Genomic DNA, 27106 nt, shown 5'->3' on the forward strand with positions numbered 1-27106 from the left:
CTTCTTTTTCCATCTTCACCGTCTGGAGCCCCAAGGCAGCATGGCCAGCAACCTGGACATCTTTGTGGGGAACACCACGCTCATCGATGAGGAGGTCTACCAGCTCTGGCTGGATGGATATTCTGGTGAGACGGAAAGACATGGGTCTTTTCTTTGTTTTGGGGTTGAACACAATCTCTAACTGTGGCCATACGTTGCTTGGGAACTGCAGTCCAAAGCAAGATATGCAATATATAGAATCGACGAAATACATTCTTTCTTTTCGTCACTTGATTTATTTTTGTTTATTTATTTACTACATTTATATCCCGCTCTTCTCACCCCGGAGGGGACTCAGAGCGGCTTACAAATCAAATGAACATACAATATATTATTAGCATAGCACAATATAATAATAATAATTATAATAATAAAACTTTATTTATATCCCGCCACCATCTCCCCAACGGGGACTCGGGGCGGCTTACATGGGGCCATGCACAGAATAATACAATATAGCAAAATATAAAAACAACCTATCATAATACAATTACAACAATACAAAAATAATCATGTACAGTACAACACAAAATCAAAAAAGCAATATAACAGGGCGGGCCGCATGAACACTCAGTTAAAACCTGGGGTGAGAAAAAGATAAGAATAAAACCACGGGGAGCAGAGACATAAAATAGCAAACAGTCTGGAGGATAGATGATGGGGGGAGTAACAAAAAGTGTGTAACAGTTACTCTCCGAAAGCACATCGGAAGAGCCCATGTTTTTAGCATTAAATATATATTAATATAAGCATTAAATTACTATATTGCACTATATCATTATATGGTAATATTATTAGTATTATTAGACAGTTCCATCTTGTCTCCTTTGGCATCAGTTGGAGGCCTTTCCCTCCAGTAACATGCTATGCTAGTTATATATGTGTGTTTATATATATATACACACACATACATATATATGTGTGTGTGTGTATAATTGGCATAGCATGTTTATATATATATATATATATATATATATATATATATATATATTATATACAACTTAATGTATAATAATATATAATAGTATAATATATTGTGTATACATATACTACTGATAATATTATAATGTATTATGATATACTGATAATAATACCATTTAATAATATTAATTATATATTATATATTAAATGTAATATTACTAGTAATATTACAATGTAATGATATAGTATGATATAGTACATTATAGTAATTTAATGCTAGTATTGCACTATGCTAATAATATAATGTATTGTATGTGAATGTAATTTGTAAGCCGCTCCGAGTCCTCTTTGGGGTGAGAAGGGCGGCATATAAATGTAGTAAATAAATAAATAAAGATTACATTTAATATATAATATATAATTAATACAGTAGAGTCTCACTTATCCAAGCTAAACGGGCCTGCAGAAGCTTGGATAAGCGAATATCTTGGATAATAAGAAGGGATTAAGGAAAAGCCTATTAAACATCAAATTAGGTTATGATTTTACAAATTAAGCACCAAAACTTCATGTTATACAACAAATTTGAAAGAAAAAGTAGTTCAATACGCAGTAATGTTATGTTGTAATTACTGTATTTATGAATTTAGCACCAAAATATCACGATATATTGAAAACATTGAGTACAATAATGGCTTGGATTATCCAGAGGCTTGGATAAGCGAGGCTTGGATTAGTGAGAGACTACTATATTAGTATATTATATTATTATTCATATAATATTGTATTACATTGTAATATTATTATCAATGTTATAAGTATATACAATATATTATATATTTATAAATTATATATATACTAGCTGTGCCCGGCCACGCGTTGCTGTGGCAAAGTGGTGGTGGTATCGGTTAAAACTTGTTGTGGAATTTTTATTTGACGTTATTTGTATTTTTTTAAATTAATTTTACTGTCACTTATCTTTTTTATTTATTATATTTTATTATTTTGTTGTATTATTTTTAGTCATTTTGTTATAGTATTTTATTGTATTAATTATTTTAGTGTTTTTCATAATTTTTTATTGTATTATTTGTATTTATTTTTTTATCATTATTTTATTAACACTGGGCTGAGTGGGTTGCTAGGAGACCAAGTGGGCGGAGCTTAGCCTTCTAACTGGCAGCAATGGGATAAAAACAATTATTCCTCTCCCTCTAATTAGGAATTTATTTTTCTTTTCTTTTTGTTGTATCAACCTAGAGGCATGGGTGAGGGGTTGTGATGTCAATTTTCGAGGTTGTGGGGTGTTTACTTTTGTTGTTTTGTCCGCTGCCGTGATGCCATCACTCTTTTATATATATAGATGCGTATGTAAAATTAGCATAGCCTGTTGCTATGGCACAGGAGACAAGATGGAACCATTTTCCTGGCTCTCAGGTTGGTATGATGTCTTCCGGGCCCCCCGGTTCTTCACTCTGGTCCCAGGGTGGCAGTTATTCCTTGGTGGGAGGGGCTGCCAGCCGATGGGACAGGAGACAGGATGGTATGATTTTTAGAGGTACATTTTGAGCCAATGAGCAGAGTAGCCCTAGACGTGCCCCCAAAGTGTTGCTTTCCCGTAGTGAACGATGCGGTGGGTCTCCGCCTGCGGAGCGGGATCCTGGAGCAGACGGGGGCCACGGTGGACGTGCTCCAGAGCGACACCATGGACCACTACCGCACCTTCTACATGCTGGAGCGGCTCCTGCACTCGCCCCCCAAGCTGCTCAACCAGCTGCTCTTCCAGATCCCTCCCTATCGCCAGACCATGCTGATTGAGAGGTAGGGTGAAGTGGCCTCGGAAAGGGGCACTGGGCCGGGGAGGGAACTGTAGTTCACCCACTCCAAACTGAGAATACTGTATATACTCAAGTATAAGCCTAGTTTTTCAGCCCTTTTTTTAAGACTGAAAAAGCCCCCCTCGGCTTATACTCGGGTGAGGGTCCTGGTTTATTTATTATTTATTTGCTACATTTATATGCCGCCCTTTTTTCTCACCCCGAAGGGGACTCAGAGCGGCTTACAATTTAAATTTACATACAACATTATATTATTAGCATAGTACAATACTTGTCAATAAATTACTATATTGTACTGTATCAATATATTGTAATATTATTAGTAATATTACATGTAAAATGTAATACAGTCCTTCTCACCCCGAAGGGGACTCAGAGCGGCTTACAAATTAAATTTACATACAACATTATATTATTAGCATAGTACAATACTTGTCAATAAATTACTATATTGTACTGTATCCATATATTGTAATATTATTAGTAATATTACATGTAAAATGTAATACAGTCCTTCTCACCCCGAAGGGGACTCAGAGTGGCTTACAAATTAAATTTACATACAACATTATATTATTAGCATAGTACAATACTTGTCAATAAATTACTATATTGTACTGTATCCATATATTGTAATATTATTAGTAATATTACATGTAAAATGTAATACAGTCCTTCTCACCCCGAAGGGGACTCAGAGCGGCTTACAATTTAAATTTACATACAATATTATATTAGAATAGTACAATACTGGTAATAAACTACTATATTGTACTGTATCAATATATTGTAATATTATTAGTAATATTACATGTAAAATGTAATACAGTCCTTCTCACCCCGAAGGGGACTCAGAGCGGCTTACAAATTAAATTTACATACAACATTATATTATTAGCATAGTACAATACTTGTCAATAAATTACTATATTGTACTGTATCCATATATTGTAATATTATTAGTAATATTACATGTAAAATATAATATATAATTAATATTGTATTATTAGTATATCGTATTACAATATAATATGAATATTATATGTATATACAATATGTTATATTTATTATATATTATTGTAAGTTATATTGTATATATAAATATATATATATAAACTCACACACTCATATATATATGGTTGGCTTATATGCCAAATGCGTGGTGCCCAAGCCAGGTCTTCAGCTTTTTCCCTCCAATGAGCTGCCTCTCGGTCTCCTTGCTTCCCTTCTCCCGGCTGCAGGTACTATGCCTTCGACGAGGCCTTCGTGCGGGAGGTTTTGGGCAAGAAACTCTCCAAAGGCACCAAGAAAGACCTGGACGACATCAGCGTCAAGACCGGCGTGACCCTCAAGAGCTGCCGCCGGCAGGTACGCTCTCCCAACATGAAGCCTCTGCTCCTCGGTTTAGCCTCACAACAACCCTACGAGGTAGAGCAAAGGGTTGGGAATCAGGAGGGCTATAACAGACTGGCTGTGACAGTTTCCGTTCCGTTTTGTTCCAGTTTGACAATTTCAAGAGGGTCTTCAAGGCAGTCGAAGAGCTCCGGGGGTCACTGGTGGAAAACATCCAGCAGCACTTCTTGCTCTCAGACCGGCTGGCCAGGTGAGGGGTCAGTGGGGGGTAGCTTTATTACAATTTTACTATTTATGTGTTTTAAATGCAATTTTTTATCCTGTATTTTTGTTTTAATTGATATATTGGGCCGGGCTGTGGCACAGCTGGCTAGTAACCAGCTGCAATAAATCACTACTGACCGAGAGGTCATGAGTTCGAAGCCTGGGTCGGGTTAAGCCCCCGACCATTAAATAGCTTTGCTTGCTGTTGACCTTTGCATCCCCGAAAGACAGTTGCATCTGTCAATTAGGGAAATTTAAGTACGCTTTATGCAGGAGGCTAATTTAACTAATTTACAACATCATAAAACTGCCAGCAAAACACGAGGAAAGGAATGAGGAAGTACAGCCACTAGTGGACGGTGAAGCAACAGCTCCCCCTGTGGCCGGAATCGTGAATCTGGAAAAATATGTTAAATGCCTCTGTGTCTGTCTATATATGTTGTCTGTCTGTTGGCATTTAATGTTTGCCATATATGTGTTCATTGTAATTCGCCCTGAGTCCCCTTCGGGGTGAGAAAGAAGGGCGGAATATAAATACTGTAAATAATAAATATATTGTATTACTGTTTTATCTTTTTATAGTGTGATTTGTATTATGTTGCCTATATTTTGTCCTATGTTGTTTGGGCCTCTGCCCCATGTAAGCCGCCCCGAGTCCCCGCAGGGAGATGGTGGCGGGGTATAAATAAAGTTTTATTATTATTATTATTATTATTATTATTATTATTAAAGTGGCCACAACTCATGAATTCTGGCCTGTTGCACACAGACTTTATCAACACAAACAAACCATGATCTCCTAGTTTGCTAAGGAATGCAGTTAGACGTTTGTTGGAACTAATAAAATGATTATGATTATTGTTATTAAATATTAAATGATCATTCTAGGTATCATATACTTTTATCATTATCGCATTAAATAATAATAATTAAATATTATTATTAAATAATAAATATACTGTATATACTCGAGTATAAGCCGGGGTTTTCAGCTCTTTTTTAGAACTGAAAAAGCCCCGTTTGGCTTATACTCAGGTGAGGGTCCTGGTTGGCTTATATGCGGGTCGGCTTATACTTGAGTATATATGGTACATTTATTATTTTCCTCTATTATTATTGGCATTGTTACATTTATTATTTTACTCTACTTATTATTATTATTATTATTATTATTATTACATTTATCATTTTACTCTTGTTATTATTGCTACTATTCCATTCATTTTAATCTATTATTATTATTAATAATAATAATACATTTATTATTTCGTTCTAATAATAATAATAATAATAATAATAATAATAATAATAATAATAATAAGACTTTATTTATACCCCCGCCACCATCTCCCCACGGGGACTCGGGGCGGCTCACATTATTGTTATTGCATTTATTATTTTACTGTATTTATTCTATTATTACATTTATTATTTTACATTATTATTATTATTATTAGGATACATAAGCACATTTACACTGAAGAAGTTGAGAATAATGATTTAATCAGAGTTGGACAGTGTTATCTTAAATTACAGTTTTATGTAAATATTCAAAAATGTAATTTTATTATTATCTATTTTTATTTCTGAGTTTTACCGCTCTTGGCTTATACTGGAGTCAATGTTTTCCCAGTTTTTTTGGTAGTAAAATTAGGTGCCTTGGCTTATATTTGGGTCGGCTTATACTCGAGTATATACAGTATTTCAATTCTTCACGTCCTTTCAATTTATGTAAGCCATCTATGGTCCTTATATTTGTTTTCTTAATGTTCACCTGCTTTTGTCCGTTCTTCCTTGATTTCTTTGTTAGTTAGTTTCTGTTAGTGGTGTGGTCATATAGGCCCCAAAGAAAAGCATCTATATATATAAAAGAGTGATGGCATCACGGCGACCCACAAAACTACAGGCCCCCCAACCTCGAAATTTGACAACACAACCCATCATCCACGCCTCTAGGTTGATACAACAAAAAGAAAAGAAAAATAAAGTCCTAATTTGAGAGAGAGGAATAATTGCTTTTATCCAATGGCTGCCAGTTAGAAGGCTAAGCTCCTCCAACTTGGTCTCCTAGCAACCCAATAAAAAATAATAAAAAACACTAAAAAATTGATACAATAAAATACTATAATAACAGAAAATAACTAAAAATAATACAAGAAAATAATAAAATATAATAAAAATATAACTTACAATAAAATTAATAAAAAAGCAAATAACGTCAAATAAAAATTACACAACAATTTTTAACCAATACCACCACCACTTTGCCACAGCAACGCGTGGCCGGGCACAGCTAGTAACTTATAAGTGCCTTTAAATCTTTTTCTCCAAGACGCTAATTAATTCATTAACGATGTCCTGATAGGGATTACGCGGCCATCGTCTTCTTTGCCAACAGTCGCTTTGAGACGGGCAAAAAGAAGCTGCAGTACCTGACCTTTGAGGATTTCTCCTTCTGTGCGGAACAGATGATCCAGAACTGGACCTTGGGAGCTGTGGGTAAGATCAACGCGATTCTATGAAATAATCATTCCTGGCTACATCGGGCAGCCTCAGAAGCCCACGGAATGCCCTGGCGCTCTCCACAGAGTGTTTATTTATTATTATTATTATTCTGATCCTGTTGTCTTCTCTTGGCAGATAGCAATGTGGACGATATGGATGTCGACCTCGATAAGGAGTTTCTGCAAGGCCTGAAAGAGCTGAAGATCCTGGTCACCGACAAGGACTTGTTAGACCTGCACAAGAGGTACGTCCGGGCCACCGGCACGGGAGAGACCGGCCGGAATAACGGGGCTGGACTTCACTTCCCATCCCTGCCGGTCCTTAATAATAATAATAAAAATAATAAAACTTTATTTATACCCCGCCACCATCTCCCCAGCGGGGACTCAGGGCGGCTAACATGGGGCCATGCCCAAAGCAATACAATATAATAAAATATAAAACAGCATATCATAACATAATTAAAAATAGTACAATACATAATAATAAACATCACATCAAGAAATCAAGAAACAGTCAAACAAGAGCAGGCCGCATGAACACAAAGATAAAACCCGGAGTGTGAAGGACAGAGGGGTACTCCCTCTCACTCCGGGTTTTATCTCTGTGTTCAAGCGGCCTGCCCTTGCTTTATTGTTTTTTTTTTTTGATTTCTTGATGTTCTGTTTATTATTATTTATTGTATTTTAAATGGTGTTATGATATGTTGTTTCTATATTTTATCATGTTGTATTGCTCTGGGCATGGCCCCATGTGAGCCGCCCCGAGTCCCCATTGGGGAGATGGTGGCGGGGTATAAATAAAGTTTTATTATTATTATTATTATTATTATTATTATTATTATTATTATTATTACTCCAATGTGTACAGGGACATATGAGAGTGGGGCAGTTTAGTGGATAGATGTTTGGGGGGAGTAACACAGAAATATATAACAGAAGTTACTCACCAAAAGCACAGCGGAAGAGCCATGTTTTCAGGTCTTTCCTAAAAGCTAACAAAGTGGGAGCTTGGCCGCCCTCTCCAAGGATAATTGATTAGCTCCCTTTTATTTGGGTATTTTAACTGATGATGCTATTTTTATATTGCTGTGCAGTTCCCCCCCACCAATGAAGTCGACTGAATTGTACTTGGTGGTTGATTGGTATTATTGCCGCTGTATCAACTCCTGTTTTATTGTCTTACCATGTTTTATTATTATTATTATTTGTATATAATAATAATAAAATAAATAATAATAATAAAACTGCCCTTGGTTTTATTGTTCTTTTGGTCTTGTTAAATGTTGTGTATATTTTCTTTTATTGTGTTGTTTAATGTGTTATGACTTGTTGTTCTATTATATTTTGTTATATTGTATTGTTCTGGGCATGGCCCCATGTCAGCCGCCCCGAGTCCCCATTGGGGAGATGGTGGCGGGGTATAAATAAAGTTTATTATTATTATATTATTGTTATATTGTGCATCATATTTATGCTGTTGTTTTTGTAAATTATGCTGGTTGATGTGAGCCGCCCCGAGTCCCCACAGGGAGATGGGGCAGGGTATAAAAATAAAATTATTATTATTTTATAATGACACAGCAAACAAAATAGACATGCTGGATTTCGTATCACAAAATCACAAGTCGAACACTTCCCAAGTGTCTAGGACTGTGTGATGTATTTTGTATTATTATTATTATTATTATTATTATTATTATTTTATTATGACATAGCAAACAAGATAGACATGCTGGATTTCATATCACAAAACCACAAGTCGAACACTTCCCAAGTGTCTAGGACTGTGTGATGTATTTTGTATTATTATTATTATTATTATTATTATTATTATTATTATTTTATTATGACATAGCAAACAAGATAGACATGCTGGATTTCGTATCACAAAACCACAAGTCGAACACTTCCCAAGTGTCTAGGACTGTGTGATGTATTTTGTATTATTATTATTATTATTATTATTATTATTTTATTATGACATAGCAAACAAGATAGACATGCTGGATTTCGTATCACAAAATCACAGGTCGAACACTTCCCAAGTGTCTAGGACTGTGTGATGTATTTTGTATTATTATTATTATTATTATTATTATTATTTTATTATGACATAGCAAACAAGATAGACATGCTGGATTTCATATCACAAAACCACAAGTCGAACACTTCCCAAGTGTCTAGGACTGTGTGATGTATTTTGTATTATTATTATTATTATTATTATTATTATTTTATTATGACATAGCAAACAAGATAGACATGCTGGATTTCGTATCACAAAATCACAGGTCGAACACTTCCCAAGTGTCTAGGACTGTGTGATTTATTATTATTATTATTATTATTATTATTATTATTATTATTATTATTGTATGATATAGCAAACAAGATAGATATGCTGGATTTCGTATCACAAAATCACAAGTCAAACACTTCCCAAGTGTCTAGGACTGTGTGATGTATTATTATTATTATTATTATTATTATTATTATTATTATTATTTTATTATATATTCTGCTTTATATCTCCTGAAAGAGACTCAAAGTGGCTATGTATCTATTATTATTATTATTATTATCAACACAACAACGTTGTATGACACAGCAAACAAGATAGATATGCTGGATTTCGTTTCGCAAAACCACAAGTCGAACACTTCCCAAGTGTCTAGGACTGTGTGATGTATTTTCTGATGATGTGTGCAGATCCCAGTAGGGTGGCCTTTTGCAGTTGGCAGATGGTGATTTTGTCAATGTCTATTGTTTCCAAATGCCGGCTGAGATCTTTATTATTATTATTATTATTATTATTATTATTATTATTATGTCATAGCAAACAAGATAGACATGCTGGATTTCGTATCACAAAACCACAAGTCGAACACTTCCCAAGTGTCTAGGACTGTGTGATGTATTTTCGGATGATGCGTGCAGATCCCAGTAGGGTGGCCTTTTGCAGTTGGCAGATCATGATTTTGTCAATGTCTATTGTTTCCAAATGCCGGCTGAGATCTTTTGGCACGGCACCCAGTGTGCCCATCACCACTGGGACCACCTGAATTGGTTTCTGTCAGAGTCTTTGTCGTTCAATCGTGAGGTCCTGATAGCGGCTGAGTTTTTCCTGTTATTATTATTATTATTATTATTATTATTATTATTATTATAAGGATAAGGATAATGGGAGTCCGATAATTTTTGGAAGGCCTTTGGTTCTCCACCCTGTTTGGTAGATCCAGATCCTCGTTCTATGTTTTTTGAGGAAAATGGTATCTTTCCAACCTCTTTATTTTTTTCTTTTTTGCCTAGCTTGGTGTGTACGTCGTTGCGGGGAAAGATCTCGGTGTTTGGTGAGATGGAAGCCAATTTTAAGGTGTGCAGTGCAATCCCCATCGCAAGCACCCCCTTGCATCCCATAATCCCCTGCCTGGGAGGGAGCGATGGAGTTGGAAGGCCCCTTCTCTGACCCGCTCTTCTCCACGGCTCTCCTTTCCAGAACCTCTCCCGGTCCCTCATCAACATCGCTTCCAAGCTCACCCACAGCAAAGACGTCCGGGACTTTTTTGTGGACCTGGTCGAGAAGGTGAGCCGTCTCCCATCGCTGGTGGGGCCATTTTGAACCCCGGGGGGGGGGGGGGCGACACCAAAGTACTGTCCCCCCCTCCCCTTTTTTATTTGGGCCGGGCTGTGGCGCAGCTGGCTAGTAACCAGCTGCTATAAATCACTACTGACCGAGAGGTCATGAGTTCAAAGCCCAGGTCGGGTTAAGCCTCCGACCATTAAATATATATATATATATATATATATATAGCCCCGGCTTGCTGTTGACCTAGCAGCCCCGAAAGACAGTTGCATCTGTCAAGTAGGGAAAATGTAGGTACGCTTTATGCGGGAGGCTAATTTAACTAATCTACAACACCATAAAACTGCTCACGAGGAAAGGAATGAGGAAGAACAGCCACCAATGGACGGTGAAGCAACAGCTCCCCCTGTGGCCGGAATCGTGAAGCTGGAAAGATGTTAAAAATGCCTCTGTGTCTGTCTAAAACTGAATGTTGTTTGTCTGTTGGCATTGAATGTTTGCCTTATATGTGTTCATTGTAATCCGCCCTGAGTCCCCTTCGGGGTGAGAAAGAAGGGCGGAATATAAATACTGTAAATCTATATATATAAAAGAGTGATGGCATCAGGGCAGCGGACAAAGCAACAAAACTACAGGCCCCCCCAACCTCGAAATTTGACAACACAACCCATCACCCACGGCTCTAGGTTGATACAACAAAAAGAAAAGAAAAATAAAGTCCTAATTACAGGGAGAGGAATAATAATTTTTATCCAATTGCTGCCAGTTTGAAGGCTAAGCTCTGCCCACTTGGTCTCCTAGCAACCCAGTCAGCCCAGGGCACAGGCAGAGTTAGGCCTCACTTAGGTCTCTTCCACAGATTATCTAATTTGCACTGGATTTTATGGCAGTGTAGACTCAAGGCCCTTCCACACAGCTATATAACCCATTTAGAATCTTATATTGTCTGCTTTGAACTGGATTATCTTGACTCTACACTGCCATATAATCCACTTCAGTGTGCATACTAAACATAAAGACAACCACACAACAGACATTCAATACCACCACGACCTCAACCATTTCTCACCAACACCACCAGACAACAACACAGCAATGCGTGGCCGGGCACAGCTAGTAAATAAATAAGTATTAAACTGATAAAAATAAAAGGAACACAAGCTGTTAAAGAATGTTTGTCCAAAAATGGGCAACAGCGACTGCATTGTCTGTAGTTTTAAGGCGACACGGAGATATTTAGGATGGAAACAGTGTTTGGGCTCTTGGCCTTGCCAGGTAACTTTCAGTTTCCTGTTGGCGTCACACCTTCTCCTTGACTTGAGGGGTGTCTTGCCTCCACTTTGATGCCCCCCCACCTTTATTTTATTTTTCTTCTTCAGTTTGTGGAGCCCTTCCGGTCGGACAAGTGGAGCCCGAACGACGTGCGCCTCTTCCTGACGCAATACACGGCCTGTGCCCACACCCTGGACGCATTCAGGTGGGTCGGGGGCTGCGGCCAGGCTCCCGTGGTCTCCTTCCCATTCTCAGAGGCACCAGCTCTCATTTCCTTCCTTCCTTCCTTCCTTCCTTCCTTCCTTCCTTCCTTCCTTCCTTCCTTATCTATATATATAAAAGAGTGATGGCATCACGGCAACCCACAAAACAACAAAACTACAGGCCCCCCAACCTCGAAATTTGACAACACAACCCATCATCCACGCCTCTAGGTTGATACAACAAAAAGAAAAGAAAAATAAAGTCCTAATTAGAGAGAGAGAAATAATTACTTTTATCCAATGGCTGCCAGTTAGAAGGCTAAGCTCCGCCCACTTGGTCTCCTAGTAACCCAATCTATATATATAAAAGAGTGATGGCATCACGGCGACCCACAAAACAACAAAACTACAGGCCCCCCAACCTCGAAATTTGACAATACAACCCATCATCCACGCCTCTAGGTTGATACAACAAAAAGAAAAGAAAAATAAAGTCCTAATTAGAGAGAGAGGAATAATTGCTTTTATCCAATTGTTGCCACTTAGAAGGCTAAGCTCCTCCAACTTGGTCTCCTAGCAACCCAATAAAAAATAATAAAAAACACTAAAAATTAATACAATAAAATACTATAAAAATAATACAAGAAAATAATAAAATATAATAAATAAAAATATAACTTACAATAAAATTAATACAAATTACAAATAACATCAAATAAAAATTACACAACAATTTTTAACCAATACCACCACCACTTTGCCACAGCAACGCGTGGCCGGGCACGGCTAGTGTATGTATACTTGTTTTGCATTTGTAAGCCGCCCTGAGTCCCTGTGGGGAGATAGAGGCGGGGTACAAGAATAAAATAATAATAATAATAATAATAATAATAATAATAATAATAATAATAATTTTATTATGACACAGCAAACAAGATAGATATGCTGGATTTCGTATCACAAAATCCCAAGTCGAACCCTTCCCAAGTGTCTAGGACTGTGTGATGTATTATTATATTTATTATTATTTTATCGTATGACACAGCAAACAAGATAGACATGCTGGATTTCGTATCACAAAATCCCAAGTCGAACACTTCCCAAGTGTCTAGGACTGTGCGATGTATTATTATTATTATTATTATTATTATTATTATTATTATTATTATTTTATTATGACACAGCAAACAAGATAGATATGCTGGATTTCGTATCACAAAATCCCAAGTCGAACACTTCCCAAGTGTCTAGGACTGTGCGATGTATTATTATTATTATTATTATTATTATTATTATTATTATTATTATTATTTTATTGTATGACACAGCAAACAAGATAGATATGCTGGGTTTCGTATCACAAAATCACAAGTCGAACACTTCCCAAGTGTCTAGGACTGTGTGATGTATTTTTGGATGATGCGTGCAGATCCCAGCAGGGTGGCCTTTTTCAGTTGGCAGATGGTGATTTTGTCCATGTCTATTGTTTCCAAATGCTGGCTGAGATCTTTTGGCACGGCACCCAGTGTGCCCATCACCACCGGGACCACCTGCACTGGTTTCTGCCAGAGTCTTTGCAGTTCAATCTTGAGGTCCTGAGAGCGGCTGAGTTTTTCCTGTTGTTTTTCGTCAATGCGACTGTCACCTGGGGATGGTGACATCAATGATCCAAACCTTTTTCTTTTCCACAACTGTGATGTCTGGTGTGTTGTGTTCCAGAACTTTGTCAGTCTGGATTCGGAAGTCCCACAGTCTCTTTGCGTGCTCATTTTCCAAGACTTTTGCAGGTTTGTGATCCCACCAGTTCTTTGCTGCTGGGAGGTGGGACTTGAGGCATAAGTTCCAATGAATCATTTGGGCCACAGAGTTGTGCCTCTGTTTGCAGTCTGTCTGTGCGATTTTCTTACAGCAGCTGAGGATATGATCCATGGTTTCGTCGGTTTCCTTGCACAGTCTGCATTTTGGGTCATCAGCTGATTTTTCGATATTGGCCTGAATTGCCTTTGTCCTGATGGTTTGCTCCTGGGCTGCAAGGATCAGGCCTTCTGTCTCCTTCCTTCTTCAGGGTCCCATTCGTGAGCCAGAGCCAGTTATTATTATTATTATTATTATTATTATTATTATTATTATTATTATTATTATTATATTCTTTCCTTCCTTTCTTATTTCCCTCCTTCCTTCCTTCCTTCCTCCTTTCCTCCTTCCTGAACCTTTTTTCTCTGACCTTGCTTCCCGATTCTTCTCTGCTTGCAGGCACCAGGCCCTGTGGGAGCGCTACATGGGGACCCTCAAGGCCTGCCTTTTGAAGATCTACCACGACTGAGCCTCGTCTTTCACGTCCAGTTATTTATTTTGGATTCCTAAACTCTCTGTCGCCTTTGAGGCGAGACCCATGCGAGGGGCCATAGACGTCTGAGCCTCCCCTGCGGCAGGAGGACATTGTCATTCATGCTCTTGTGCCAGAAGTTACCCTTTGAGGACAACTCCCCGAATCCTGGCTGGAGGCTGTGGGATTCTGGGCCTTAGAGTACGTAGAAGACACAACTTTCAAGGCTCTCGCTTCCCTCCTGGCCCAGGCCTCGCTTCTCTGCTTCCTTCTGTTTGGGAGAAATAAAAGAGCCCTTCCCTGGCCTCCCTCGCCGGGATGTTGTGAGGATAAAGGTGGGAAGGGAAGGAGCCATGAAATCAATGCCTGGATATCAAGGTAACAAATAAAGGATGCCGGACCCTAAACCAACTCGTTTTGTGGCTTACGATTCCTTCCTTCCTTCATTCATTTATTTACTAGCTGTGGCGAAGTTTGGTGGTCTGGGAAATAAAGTCTTGAGGAATTGGTGGTAGTTAAGGTCAAGGGTCAAGGTTTTACCTTACATTAAGTCCATTATAAATGGGTTATATAGCCTTGAGTCTGCACTGCCATATAATCCAGTTACAATCAGATAATCTGTATTTTATAGGCAGTGTGGAAGAGGCCTAAGTGGGGCCTAACTCTGCCTGTCCCCTGGGCTGAGTGGGTTGCTAGGAGACCAAGTGGGCGGGGCTTAGCCTTCTAACTGGCAGCAATTGGATAAAAACAATTATTCCTCTCCCTCTAATTAGGACTTTATTTTTCTTTTGGTTGTATGAACGTAGAGGCCTGGATGAGGGGTTGTGCTGCTAAGTTTAGTGTTTCTCGGATGTGTAGTTTTGTTGTTTTGTCCTAAGTGAGGCCTAACTCTGCCTGTCCCCTGGGCTGAGTGGGTTGCTAGGAGACCAAGTGGGCAGAGCTTAGCCTTCAAACTGGCAGCAATTGGATAAAAACAATTATTCCTCTCCCTCTAATTAGGACTTTATTTTTCTTTTCTTTTTGTTGTATGAACGTAGAGGCATAGATGAGGGGTTGTGCTGCCAAGTTTAGTGTTTCTGGGATGTGTAGTTTTGTTGTTTTGTCCTAGGCCGAAACGCCATTACCCTTTTATATATATAGATTATTTATTTGCTACATTTATATCCCGCCCTTCTCACCCCGAAGGGGACTCAGAGCAGCTTACAAATTAAATTTACATACAATATTATACAGTAGAGTCTCGCTTATCCAACATAAAAGGGCCAGCAGAATGTTGGATAAGCGAATATGTTGGATAATAAGGAGGGGTTAGGGAAAAGCCTATTAAACATCAAATTAGGTTATGATTTTACAAATTAAGCACCAAAACTTCATGTTATATAACAAATTTGACAGAAAAAGTAGTTCAATATGCAATAATGCTATGTATTAATTACTGTATTTACGAATTTAGCACCAAAATATCATGATGTATTGAAAACATTGACTACAAAAATGCGTTGGATAAGCGAGTGTTGGATAAGTGAGACTCTACTGTATTAGCATAGTACAATACTGGTAATAAATTACTATATTGTACTGTATCGATATATTGTAATATTATTAGTAATATTACATGTAAAATATAATATAAAATTAATATTATTGTATTGTATTATTAGTATTACAGTAGAGTCTCACTTATCCAACATAAACGGGCCGGCAGAATGTTGGATAAGCGAATATGTTGGATAATAACGAGGCATTAAGGAAAAGCCTATTAAACATCAAATTAGGTTATGATTTTACAAATGAACCACCAAAACATCATGTTAGACAACAAATTTGACAGAAAAAGTAGTTCAATACGCAGTAATGTTATGTATTAATTACTGTATTTACAAATTTAGCACCAAAATATCATGATGTATTGAAAACATTGACTACAAAAATGCGTTGGATAATCCAGAACGTTGGATAAGTGAGACTCTACTGTATTAGCATAGTACAATACTGGTAATAAATTACTATATTGTACTGTATCGATATATTGTAATATTATTAGTAATATTACATGCGAAATATAATATATAATTAATATTGTTGTATTGTATTATTAGTATTATATGGTATTACAATATAATATTATGAATATTATATGTACAGTAGAGTCTCACTTATCCAACACTTGCTTATCCAACGTTCTGGATTATCCAACGCATTTTTGTGGTCAATGTTTTCAATTTATCGTGATATTTTGGTGCTAAATTCATAAATACAGTAATTACTACATAGCATTACTGCATATTGAACTACTTTTTCTGTCAAATTTGTTGTCTAACATGAAGTTTTGGTGCTTCATTTGTAAAATCATAACCTAATTTGATGTTGAATAGGCTTTTTCTTAATCTCTCTTTATTATCCAACATATTCGCTTATCCAACATTCTGCCGGCCTGTTTATGTTGGATAAGTGAGACTCTACTGTATTAGCATAGTACAATACTGGTAATAAATTACTATATTGTACTGTATTGATATATTGTAATATTATTAGTAATATTACATGTAAAATATAATATAAAATTAATATTATTGTATTGTATTATTAGTATTATATGGTATTACAATATAATATTATGAATATTATATGTATATACAATATGTTATAATTCAATCAGCATGATTTATTGAGTTCCATTAAACCTTTTTTTTATCACCCTAAAGGAGGATAGAAGTGGGTAATAAATCAATAATAATAATAATAATAATAGCCTCCCAGTGATAAAAAGTACGTGTTGGCTTGGACGCAGTCTGAATTAAATCCGTGCACGTTGTTCCTTGCAATGCCCACACCTGTGGATGAGCATCCAAAGAGGCACGGCGGTGCAGCGCCTGTTGGGTTAAAAGTTCCTGTGTGTTTTGCAAGGAGGGGTTTTGGGCTTGACGGCCGGGAACAGCTGGCCCGGGAAGCGGTGTCTGCTGGGAACTAAGTGGAACCAGATGTGGGGTGGAATCCGTGGGCCGCCCGGCGGGGGGGCAGGAATGTGGGCCAGCGCACACTTTCTCTCCCGGAGCCAGAAGGAGCCTCGCTCTGCAGCCGGCCAGGACCAGCCCAGCCAGCCCAGAGAACAGCCCGGCCCGGGGTGAGCACCGGGGGCACTTCTGGCCTTTCCTGGCCTGGGGATGATGGGAGAGGGAATCCGGGGGAGGCCCAGGGGCCTGCACAACGGTCCCTGCCCATTCCGTGGATCCTAGAGCCGGAAGGGACCCCAGAGGCCATCCAGCCCATTCTGCCAGGCAGGAACACCATCCAAGCCCTCCCGACAGATGGCCACCCAGCCTCTGCTTAACAGTTCCAGAGAAGGAGACTCCATCATCATCAACATTTATAATAATTATAATTATTATTATTATTATTTAATCCTAGAGTTGGAAGAGACCCCAATGATCTTCCAGTCCAACTCCATGACACCATGAAAGCCCTCCCGACAGATGGCCACCCAGCCTCTGCTTAACAGTTCCAGAGAAGGAGACTCCATCATCATCAACATTTATTATTATAATTATTATTATAATTATAATTATTATTATTATTATTATTATTATTATTATTATCCTAGAGTTGGAAGGGATCCCAAGAGTCATCCAGTCCATTCTGCCAGGCAGGAACACCATCCAAGCCCTCCCGACAGATGGCCATCCAGCCTCTGCTTAAAAGTTCCAGAGAATGAAACTCCATCATCATCAACATTTATTATTATTATTATTATTATTATTATTATTATTATTATTATTATTATTAAATCCTAGAGTTAGAAGAAGGCCCCAAGGGTCTTCTAGACCAACCCCCTGCCAGGCCGGAAAGCACCATCAAAGCCCTCCGGACAGATGGCCACCAAACTCAGCCTTTAGAAACTGACCAGTGTTCCCAGTTCTATTCCAGTTGCCTTGACTTTGTTTTAATTGACATCCACTTTGAACCTTCGGAGACCTTTGACGATGAGGTTGAAGGATAAACTCTGTGGCTTAAAATATATATATATTTACATTCGGCCAAACCATTCGGCTATATTTAGACCTTGTTGAGCCTTTGAAGGAAAACTCAACACAGGCTCCATTCATCCCGGGAAGAAGGCGGATCCCTGACATCCAACCTGAATTTTTAATCTTTCCTGATTCTTTGGAAAACTATAGACATGTTAGAATTTGAGGACGATGGGCCTCGCAGCTCTTCTCTGGATGCTGGGAATTATAGTCCTGCATATCTCTAAAGGGCAGCTTTATCCTTCTTCTCCGAGTTTCTCTTGTTTTGTTTATCCCTGAATATTTTCTGTTCTAGGCTCCTTTTGATGCAGCCTAGAATCGCATTGGCCTCTTTCGCTGCCGCATCACACCCTTGGCTCACACTCAGCTTGCCCTTTATAAGTGAACAAAGGTTACCTTGCCTTCAAGGGAAAAGGGACAAAAAAAAAAGACAATTATGATTAACTAGGTTGCGGTGAGTTTCCCGGGCTGTGTGGCTATGTTCCAGAAGCATGCTCTCCTGACGTTTCACCCATCTGTTGGAAACGAGGCAAGTGGGGTTTATATATTGTATATACTTGAGTATAAGCCTAGTTTAAGACTGAAAAAGGCCCCCTCGGCTTATACTCGGGTGAGGGTCCTGCTTGGCTTATATTTGGGTCAGCTTATACTCGAGTATATACGGTACATTGGAAATAAAGTCCAGGGTGGGAGAAAGAACTCTTGTCTTGAGGCAAGTGTGGATGTTGCCATTGGCCTCCTTGTTTACTACTAAATAGTCTTGCAGCTTCAAAGCCTTGCCGCTTCAAAGTTTCCAACAGACCTCACAATCTCTGAGGATGCCTGCCATAGAAGTGGGCGAAACGTCAGGGGAGAATGCTTCTGGAATATGGCCATACAGCCCGGAAAACTCACAACAACCCAATTATTCTTGTTGTTTATTATTCCGTCTTTTAATTTATCATTATTTTATTATTATTCCTTTTTTAATTTGTTGTTTACTAGCTGTGCTCGGCCACGCGTTGCTGTGGCTTATGGGAATGCTTTGTTGGCCAAATGGAATAGCAGTGAATAGCCTTGCAGCCTCAAAAGCCTGAACCCTGGCCGTACTCTGGCGCCATGGTGGCCTAGGGGGTTGCTAGGAGACGAAGTGGGCGGGGCCTAAAGGGGGCAGGGCCTACCCTTCTGACCAGCAACCAGGGTTGAAAACGGCTCTTCCTTGTTTTCTAATTTGGACTTTATTTTCCAGCTTTTTTTGTTTGAAAGACATAGATTGGACGACTATGTCTTTTGTTTTTAAATGTAGTATTCATGCGGCCCGCTCGTGTTATATTGCTGTTTTGATCTTATGTTGTACTGTTTATTTTATGTAATGTATTATTTAATTGTATTATGTTATGGTTTATTGTATTGTCTTGGGCATGGCCCCATGTAAGCCGCCCCGAGTCCCCATTGGGGAGATGGTGGCGGGGTATAAATAAAGTTTTATTATTATTATTATTATTATTATTATTTTGTGACCAAATTTGGTGTGATTTGGTTCAGTGGTTGTTTACTCAGTCCTACAAACGTACATTACATTTTTATATATATAGATATTAAGTACCTTTCCATTATGTCTTTGCATTTGCACTCTGTATGCACTCAGAGGCTTCAGCGTCAATATTGGGGCAAAATGTCATCTGTCTCCTTTTTTGTTTTTGGGTCCAGTGTGAAGAGGGGAACTGCTGGGTGCCGTAATGTCCTATCTCTAAGCTTCGTTCTCTTTTCTTTCAGGCGGAACAATGAAGCCCGTTTCGAGCCTCCTTCTGGTGACTCTTCTGGGAGTTGCAGTTTCGCAAGAACCGGAGGAGCCGGACACGTATACGGTGAGCAAGTGGCACGGCTTCAGCACCTTTATTTTCCTTTCTTTCGTCATTTTAAAATGTATTTACCATGCCATGCTTTTGACACGAAATAAATAAATAAGCACCAAGTAGCCGTTGTCCTTTGCGGCCATTCGCTTGATTTGGAAAATGTGGAAAAGGAGGAATACGGTGTGAAGTCATAATCAAGATCCTTTATCATTTGGGTATGTTGTGCTCACTGATGTACTGTATATTGTTATTATTTTTATCTGGTATTATCTGTGAGCCTCCCCGAGTCCCTTTCGGGGGAGATGGAATCGGGGTATAAATAATAACCATTGATCATATCCTCAGCTGCTGTAAGAAAATTGCACAGACAGACTACAAACAGAGGCACAACTATGTGGCCCAAATGATCCATTGGAACTTATGCCTCAAGTCCCACCTCCCAGCAGCAAAGAACTGGTGGGATCACAAACCTGCAAAAGTCTTGGAAAATGAGCATGCAAAGATACCGTGGGACTTCCGAATCCAGACTGACAAAGTTCTGGAACACAACACACCAGACATCACAGTTGTGGAAAAGAACAAGGTTTGGATCATTGATGTTGCCATCCCAGGTGACAGTCTCATTGACGAAAAACAACAGGAAAAACTCAGCCGCTCTCAGGACCTCAAGATTGAACTTCAAAGACTCTGGCAGAAACCAGTGCAGGTGGTCCCGGTGGTGATGGACACAGTGGGTGCCGTGCCAAAAGATCTCAGCCGGCGTTTGGAAATAATAGACATTGACAAAATTATGATCTGCCAACTGCAAAAGGCCACCCTACTGGGATCTGCAGCATCATCCGAAAATACATCACACAGTCCTAGACACTTGGGAAGTGTTCGACTTGTGGTTTTGTGAAACGAAATCCAGCATAGCTATCTTGTTTGCTGTGTCATACAACGTCGTTGTGTCAATAATAATAATAATAATAATAATAATTATTATTATTATTATTATTATTATACCTCTTACATTTGTCCTTCTGTCCTAGGAATGTACAGACGGATACCAGTGGGATGCGGAGAGCCAGCACTGTAAAGGTAAATAGATCATAGACTCAAAAAATCATAGATTTCCTGCTTCTTGGCAGAATGGGGTTTCCGGGTTTTAGCCTGCCACTTTTGGACTCTTGCTTGCTGAGGTGTTTGTGCGAGTATCTCTGTAGATTTAGGAAGCAGTTTCTTGATTTAAGATGTTGGCTTGCTGGCTGATATTCAAAGAGAGGATGGGCCTTTTGTAGGGACCATAAGCCAGAAAATAGTAAACTTTTGCCTACGTAGCTTTGCCTCTGCACATGCCCCTCCCTTCCTGTGTGCTGGTGCTTTTCTCCAGGAAGTTCCGAGAACAAAAATTAGCTTGAAATCAACAACTGAGGTCACAGGTATCGCTTATGCCAAAGTGGGTGTGGAAGGTGAGGAAGATCCTCAGCCATTGGTCAATTTTAGATAAGCCAAAGGTATATATTCTTTGTTTGCTGCAACATGCTTTTATTGCTCTCTTGGAATTTTCTCCTTTACTTCCTCTCCGGGACAGTCCTCAACAACAACAACAACAACAACAATGATAATAATAAAATAAATAATAATAATAATAATAATAATGAAGGGACCATAAGCCATAAAATAGTAAACTTTTGCCCCTCCCTTCTTGCGAGCTGGTGCCTTTCTCCAGAAAGTTCCAAGACCAAAAGTTAGCTTGGAATCAACAACTGAGGTCACAGGTATCCTTTATGCCAAAGTGGGTGTGGAAGGTGAGGAAGATCCTCAGCCATTGGTCAATATTAGATAAGCCAAAGGTATATATTTTTTGTTTGCTACAACATGCTTTTATTGCTCTCTTGGAATTCTCTCCTTTACTTCCTCTCCGGGCCAGTCCCCAACAACAACAACAACAACAACAACGACCAGAAAATAATAAACTTTTGCCCCTCCCTTCTTGCGAGCTGGAGCCTTTCTCCAGGAAGTTCCAAGACCAAAAGTTAGCTTGAAATCAACAACTGAGGTCACAGGTATCACTTATGCCAAAGTGGGTGTGGAAGGTGAGGAAGATCCTCAGCCGTTGGTCAATAGTAGATAAGTCAAAGGTATATATTCTTTGTTTGCTGCGACATGCTTTTATTGCTCTCTTGGAATTCTCTCCTTTACTTCCTCTCTGGGCAGTCCCCAACAACAACAACAACAACAACAACAACAGCAGCATTCTGATGACTTTCTCTTGCCCTCCAGACATCAACGAATGTGAAACCATTCCGCAGGCCTGCAAAGGAGAGATGAAGTGCATCAACCACTACGGCGGGTACCTTTGTTTGCCGCGTTCCGCCTCCGTCATCAACGACGTCAATGCCGAGCGGGGGGCTGCCCCGAGCCCTCCCCGGCCGAGGCCCCCGAGACCCCCCCACGCCATCCCCGGGCAGAACTCGTGCCCCCAGGGCTACGAACCGGACCGACACGGGGCCTGCTCGGGTGAGTCCTGTCAGTGTTTTTGTTGTCACAGTGCGAAATGTTAAATCAATTGTTGCTGTTGGATTGTGTCTGTGTGTTCCGGCAAGCTTTCCAGCAGCAAAGGAGTTAATTACATGCCAGCCCTGATTGATTGCCTGCCGGGCCAATAGGTCAAGACTTCCGCATGGACGGAACATTCGTCATGGACTGTGGAATGCAGGGAGATTCAATCCACGGATCAACCAAATGGATCAATTCCTGTCTGGCCCCTCGGTGTTGGACCGTCTGGCCCTGGGGTTCTCTTAAAATCTCGGATTCGGCCTGATTCTCCGTTTTTGCTTCTGCGCACAGATGTGGACGAATGCGAATACGATGTGCACGACTGCCAACCCAGCCAGGAGTGCGTCAACACACCGGGCGGATTCCACTGCCAGTGTCCCGACGGATACCGGAAGATTGGCACCGAGTGCGTGGGTGAGTCCGGGGCATCGGCAGAAAGACTGGCCGCTCTGGAGGGTCATCTGGTCCAAGGGTCACCAGAATACGGCCCGGGCCATTGATCCGTTGAAGCCATTGATCCCGCGCCTTCCAAAGCTTTGCTTCTTTATATTTTAATTATTTTTATGTATATTTATATTTTAATGTATTTTAATTTTTATTTAATAAATAATTATTAAGGGGTGCTTTGCGAGTGCTTTTGGTGCGCAAAGGCAGAAGGGGTTGGACTACATGGCACGGGGTCTCTTCCAACACTCTTTTTATTATTATTATTATTATTATTATTATTATTGTTGTTGTATGACACAGCAAACAAGATAGATATGCTGGATTTTGTATCACAAAATCACAAGTCAAACACTTCCCAAGTGTCTAGGACTGTGGGATATATTATTATTATTATTATTATTATTATTATTATTATTATTATTATTATTATTATTATGACACAGCAAACAAGACAGATATGCTGGATTTTGTATCACAAAATCGCAAGTCGAACTCTTCCCAAGTGTCTAGGACTGTGTGATGTATTTTCGGATGATGCTGCAGATGCCAGTCGGGTGGCCTTTTGCAGTTGGCAGATGGTGATTTTGTCAATGTCTATTGTTTCCAAATGCCGGCTGAGATCTTTTGGCACGGCACCCAATGTGCCCATCACCACCGGGACCACCTGCACTGGTTTCTGCCAGAGTCTTTGACGTTCAATCTTGAGGTCCTGAGAGCGGCTGAGTTTTTCCTGTTGTTTTTCGTCAATGCGACTGTCACCTGGGATGGCGACATCAAGGATCCAAACCTTGTTCTTTTCCACAACTGTGATGTCTGGTGTGTTGTGTTCCAGAACTTTGTCAGTCTGGATTCGGAAGTCCCACAGTATCTTTGCGTGCTCATTTTCCAATACTTTTGCAGGTTTGTGATCCCACCAGTTCTTTGCTGCTGGGAGGTGGTACTTGAGGCATAAGTTCCAATGAATCATTTGGGCCACGTAGTTGTGCCTCTGTTTGTAGTCTGTCTGTGCGATTTTCTTACAGCAGCTGAGGAGATGATCCATGGTTTCGTCGGTTTCCTTGCACAGTCTGCATTTTGGGTCATCGGCTGATTTTTCGATCTTGGCCTGAATTGCCTTTGTCCTGATGTCTTGCTCCTGGGCTGCAAGGATCAGGCCTTTTGTCTCCTTCTTCAGGGTCCCATTCATGAGCCAGAGCCAGGTCTTCTATTATTATTATTATTATTATTATTATTATTATTATTATTAATGGCCTTTGTCCTGATGTCTTGCTCCTGGGCTGCAAGGATCAGGCCTTCTGTCTCCTTCTTCAGGGTCCCATTTGTGAGCCAGAGCCAGGTCTTCTATTATTATTATTATTATTATTATTATTATTATTATTATTATTATTAATGGCCTTTGTCCTGATGTCTTGCTCCTGGGCTGCAAGGACCAGGCCTTCTGTCTCCTTCTTCAGGGTCCCATTTGTGAGCCAGAGCCAGGTCTTCTATTATTATTATTATTATTATTATTATTATTATTATTATTAATGGCCTTTGTCCTGATGTCTTGCTCCTGGGCTGCAAGGATCAGGCCTTCTGTCTCCTTCTTCAGGGTCCCATTTGTGAGCCAGAGCCAGGTCTTCTATTATTATTATTATTATTATTATTATTATTATTATTATTATTATTAATGGCCTTTGTCCTGATGTCTTGCTCCTGGGCTGCAAGGATCAGGCCTTCTGTCTCCTTCTTCAGGGTCCCATTCGTGAGCCAGAGCCAGGTCTTCTATTATTATTATTATTATTATTATTATTATTATTATTATTAATTGCCTTTGTCCTGATGTCTTGCTCCTGGGCTGCAAGGATCAGGCCTTTTGTCTCCTTCTTCAGGGTCCCATTCATGAGCCAGAGCCAGGTCTTCTATTATTATTATTATTATTATTATTATTATTATTATTATTAATGGCCTTTGTCCTGATGTCTTGCTCCTGGGCTGCAAGGATCAGGCCTTCTGTCTCCTTCTTCAGGGTCCCATTCGTGAGCCAGAGCCAGGTCTTCTATTATTATTATTATTATTATTATTATTATTATTATTATTAATGGCCTTTGTCCTGATGTCTTGCTCCTGGGCTGCAAGGATCAGGCCTTCTGTCTCCTTCTTCAGGGTCCCATTTGTGAGCCAGAGCCAGGTCTTCTATTATTATTATTATTATTATTATTATTATTATTATTATTATTATTATTATTAATGGCCTTTGTCCTGATGTCTTGCTCCTGGGCTGCAAGGACCAGGCCTTCTGTCTCCTTCTTCAGGGTCCCATTCGTGAGCCAGAGCCAGGTCTTCTCCTTGTCAGCTTTTCCTTCAATTTTGTCAAGGAACTTTCCACGCAATGTTTTGTTGTGCCAGCTGTCAGCTCTAGTTTGTAGTGCGGTTTTCTTGTACTGATTCTGCTCTAGTTTGTAGTGCGGTTTTCTTGTACTGGTTTTTTGTCTGCTGTGCTTTGAGGAGTTTCTGATTTTTTACTTCACTCAAAGCAGGTTCTTCACTTTGTTTTACATCTTCTGCCAGGGCATGTTCTTCTTCTTTGACTGCTTGTTTTACTTGTAAGAGCCCTCTGCCCCTATTATTATTATTAATATTATTGTTAATTAACATCGAGGCTGGGTGGCCATCTGTTGGGGGTGCTTTGCTTATGCTTTTGGTGCACAAAGGCAGAAGGGGGTTGGACTAAATGGTCCAAGGAGTGATTATGATTAACATTAAGGCTGTATTTGTTCCCGTCTTGTTTGTTTACTTCAAAATAAGATCTGTGCAATGTGCATGGGAATTTGTTCATCGTTCTTTTTAAAAACTATAGTCCGGCCCTGCAATGGGCTGAAGGGTCGTGAACTGGCCCCCTGTTTAAAAAGTCTGGGGACCCTTGTAGAGCTCTATATCTGGAGTTCCTTTGGCCACCTTGACCCCGACTCTGACGTTGCTCGGCTGCAGAAATGTTGGAGGGTCAGGCCATGAAAAGCACCAACTTGGGCAGCATTTCTTCTCTTTTCCGCCCTCCGTTCTAGACATCGACGAGTGCCGCTACCGCTATTGCCAGCACCGTTGTGTGAACTCGCCCGGCTCCTTCTCCTGCCAGTGCGAACCGGGCTTCCAGCTCGCCAGCAACAACCGCTCTTGCGTGGGTAAGAAATGTCCCCGATCCGTCTGCTCCGAATGGATCTCAGTCTCTTAAGTCTGTGTGATGCACATGCGGAAATGCAGCACGGAATAGGTACAGAGGCAGGGCAGGAATGTCTGCCTAATCTTCCAAGAACTCTTGGAAAAAGTTCTTGTGGACTCACACTCCCATAATCCCCCAGCCACTTTGTGTTGCCTGAGAGATTTCAGGAGTTACATTAAAATTACTTTGGAAAGGTGAACCCTGCCTCTAAATCAGTTTCTAGCCCACAAACATGCATGGGATAATGTTCCCGTGTGCACACAAGTCTTTTGAGGCACATCCGTTGCCTGAAAAGACGAGTAAATAATTACAAGTTGGTAAATGCACTTCTTTGCTTCATTTTTCCCATGTCATAGCTTATTTCCAGAGCATCAAGTGCTTAGACGCCAATTCCAGAGCGGCAGATAAGGAGTTGTATGTGTTCCATCCGGGCCAGGTCTTTCCCCCGTTTTGGATTCTTTAACTCAAAGAAACAAACGGGTGGAGAAGAATGGCTCTAGTTTTTTTTATTGCTCTTTGAATTTCCTGGGCTGTCATTTCTTTATTTAGAATTTCTCTATGGTAGTCTGAGATTTTATTTAAGTTTGTCTTCTCTAGGTACTGTCTTTGTTTAATGTATTATGGCATTGAATGTTTGCCATTTTTGTTGGAAGTTGTCCTGAGTCCTTCGGGAAGACAGGGCATCATATAAATAAATTATTATTATTATTATTATTATTATTATTATTATTATTATTATTACACAGCAAACAA

General features: G+C 39.6%; 2 protein-coding genes across 4 annotated transcripts in view; both read left to right on the forward strand.

Annotated features, from left to right (window-relative positions):
- Positions 1-14717, forward strand: fibp (FGF1 intracellular binding protein). Its single transcript, XM_062964848.1, has 10 exons — positions 1-125; positions 2583-2781; positions 4040-4166; positions 4301-4401; positions 6781-6914; positions 7056-7164; positions 10232-10295; positions 10419-10505; positions 11885-11982; positions 14234-14717. The coding sequence occupies exons 1-10, from the start codon at positions 41-43 to the stop codon at positions 14301-14303; spliced, it is 1074 nt and encodes a 357-aa protein (XP_062820918.1). The 5' UTR covers positions 1-40; the 3' UTR covers positions 14304-14717.
- The window catches only part of efemp2 (EGF containing fibulin extracellular matrix protein 2), a 25571-nt gene continuing 10349 nt past the window's right edge, over positions 11885-27106 (forward strand). Inside the window, exons 1-6 of one of the 3 annotated variants that reach the window (XM_062964845.1) lie at positions 11885-11982; positions 20087-20178; positions 21198-21246; positions 22432-22668; positions 22999-23121; positions 26199-26315. In XM_062964845.1, coding sequence (XP_062820915.1) covers positions 20095-20178; positions 21198-21246; positions 22432-22668; positions 22999-23121; positions 26199-26315 — 610 coding nt within the window. In that variant the 5' untranslated portion in view covers positions 11885-11982; positions 20087-20094. Of the gene's footprint in view, positions 11983-14552; positions 14685-17096; positions 17431-20086; positions 20179-21197; positions 21247-22431; positions 22669-22998; positions 23122-26198; positions 26316-27106 lie in introns of those variants that run through there. The other 2 variants (XM_062964843.1, XM_062964844.1) reach the window with 2 other exon arrangements.

This window comes from Anolis carolinensis, unplaced genomic scaffold (assembly GCF_035594765.1).
Source record: "Anolis carolinensis isolate JA03-04 unplaced genomic scaffold, rAnoCar3.1.pri scaffold_14, whole genome shotgun sequence".
NCBI lineage: Eukaryota > Metazoa > Chordata > Lepidosauria > Squamata > Dactyloidae > Anolis > Anolis carolinensis.

Coding starts and splice junctions, on each gene's coding strand:
- fibp (XM_062964848.1), top strand. CDS start 41: ATGGCCAGCAACCTGGACATCTTTGTGGGGAACACCACGCTCATCGAT. Junction 4,402..6,780: donor CTCTCAGACCGGCTGGCCAG/GTGAGGGGTCAG, acceptor ATGTCCTGATAG/GGATTACGCGGCCATCGTCT. Junction 6,915..7,055: donor CTGGACCTTGGGAGCTGTGG/GTAAGATCAACG, acceptor TTCTCTTGGCAG/ATAGCAATGTGGACGATATG.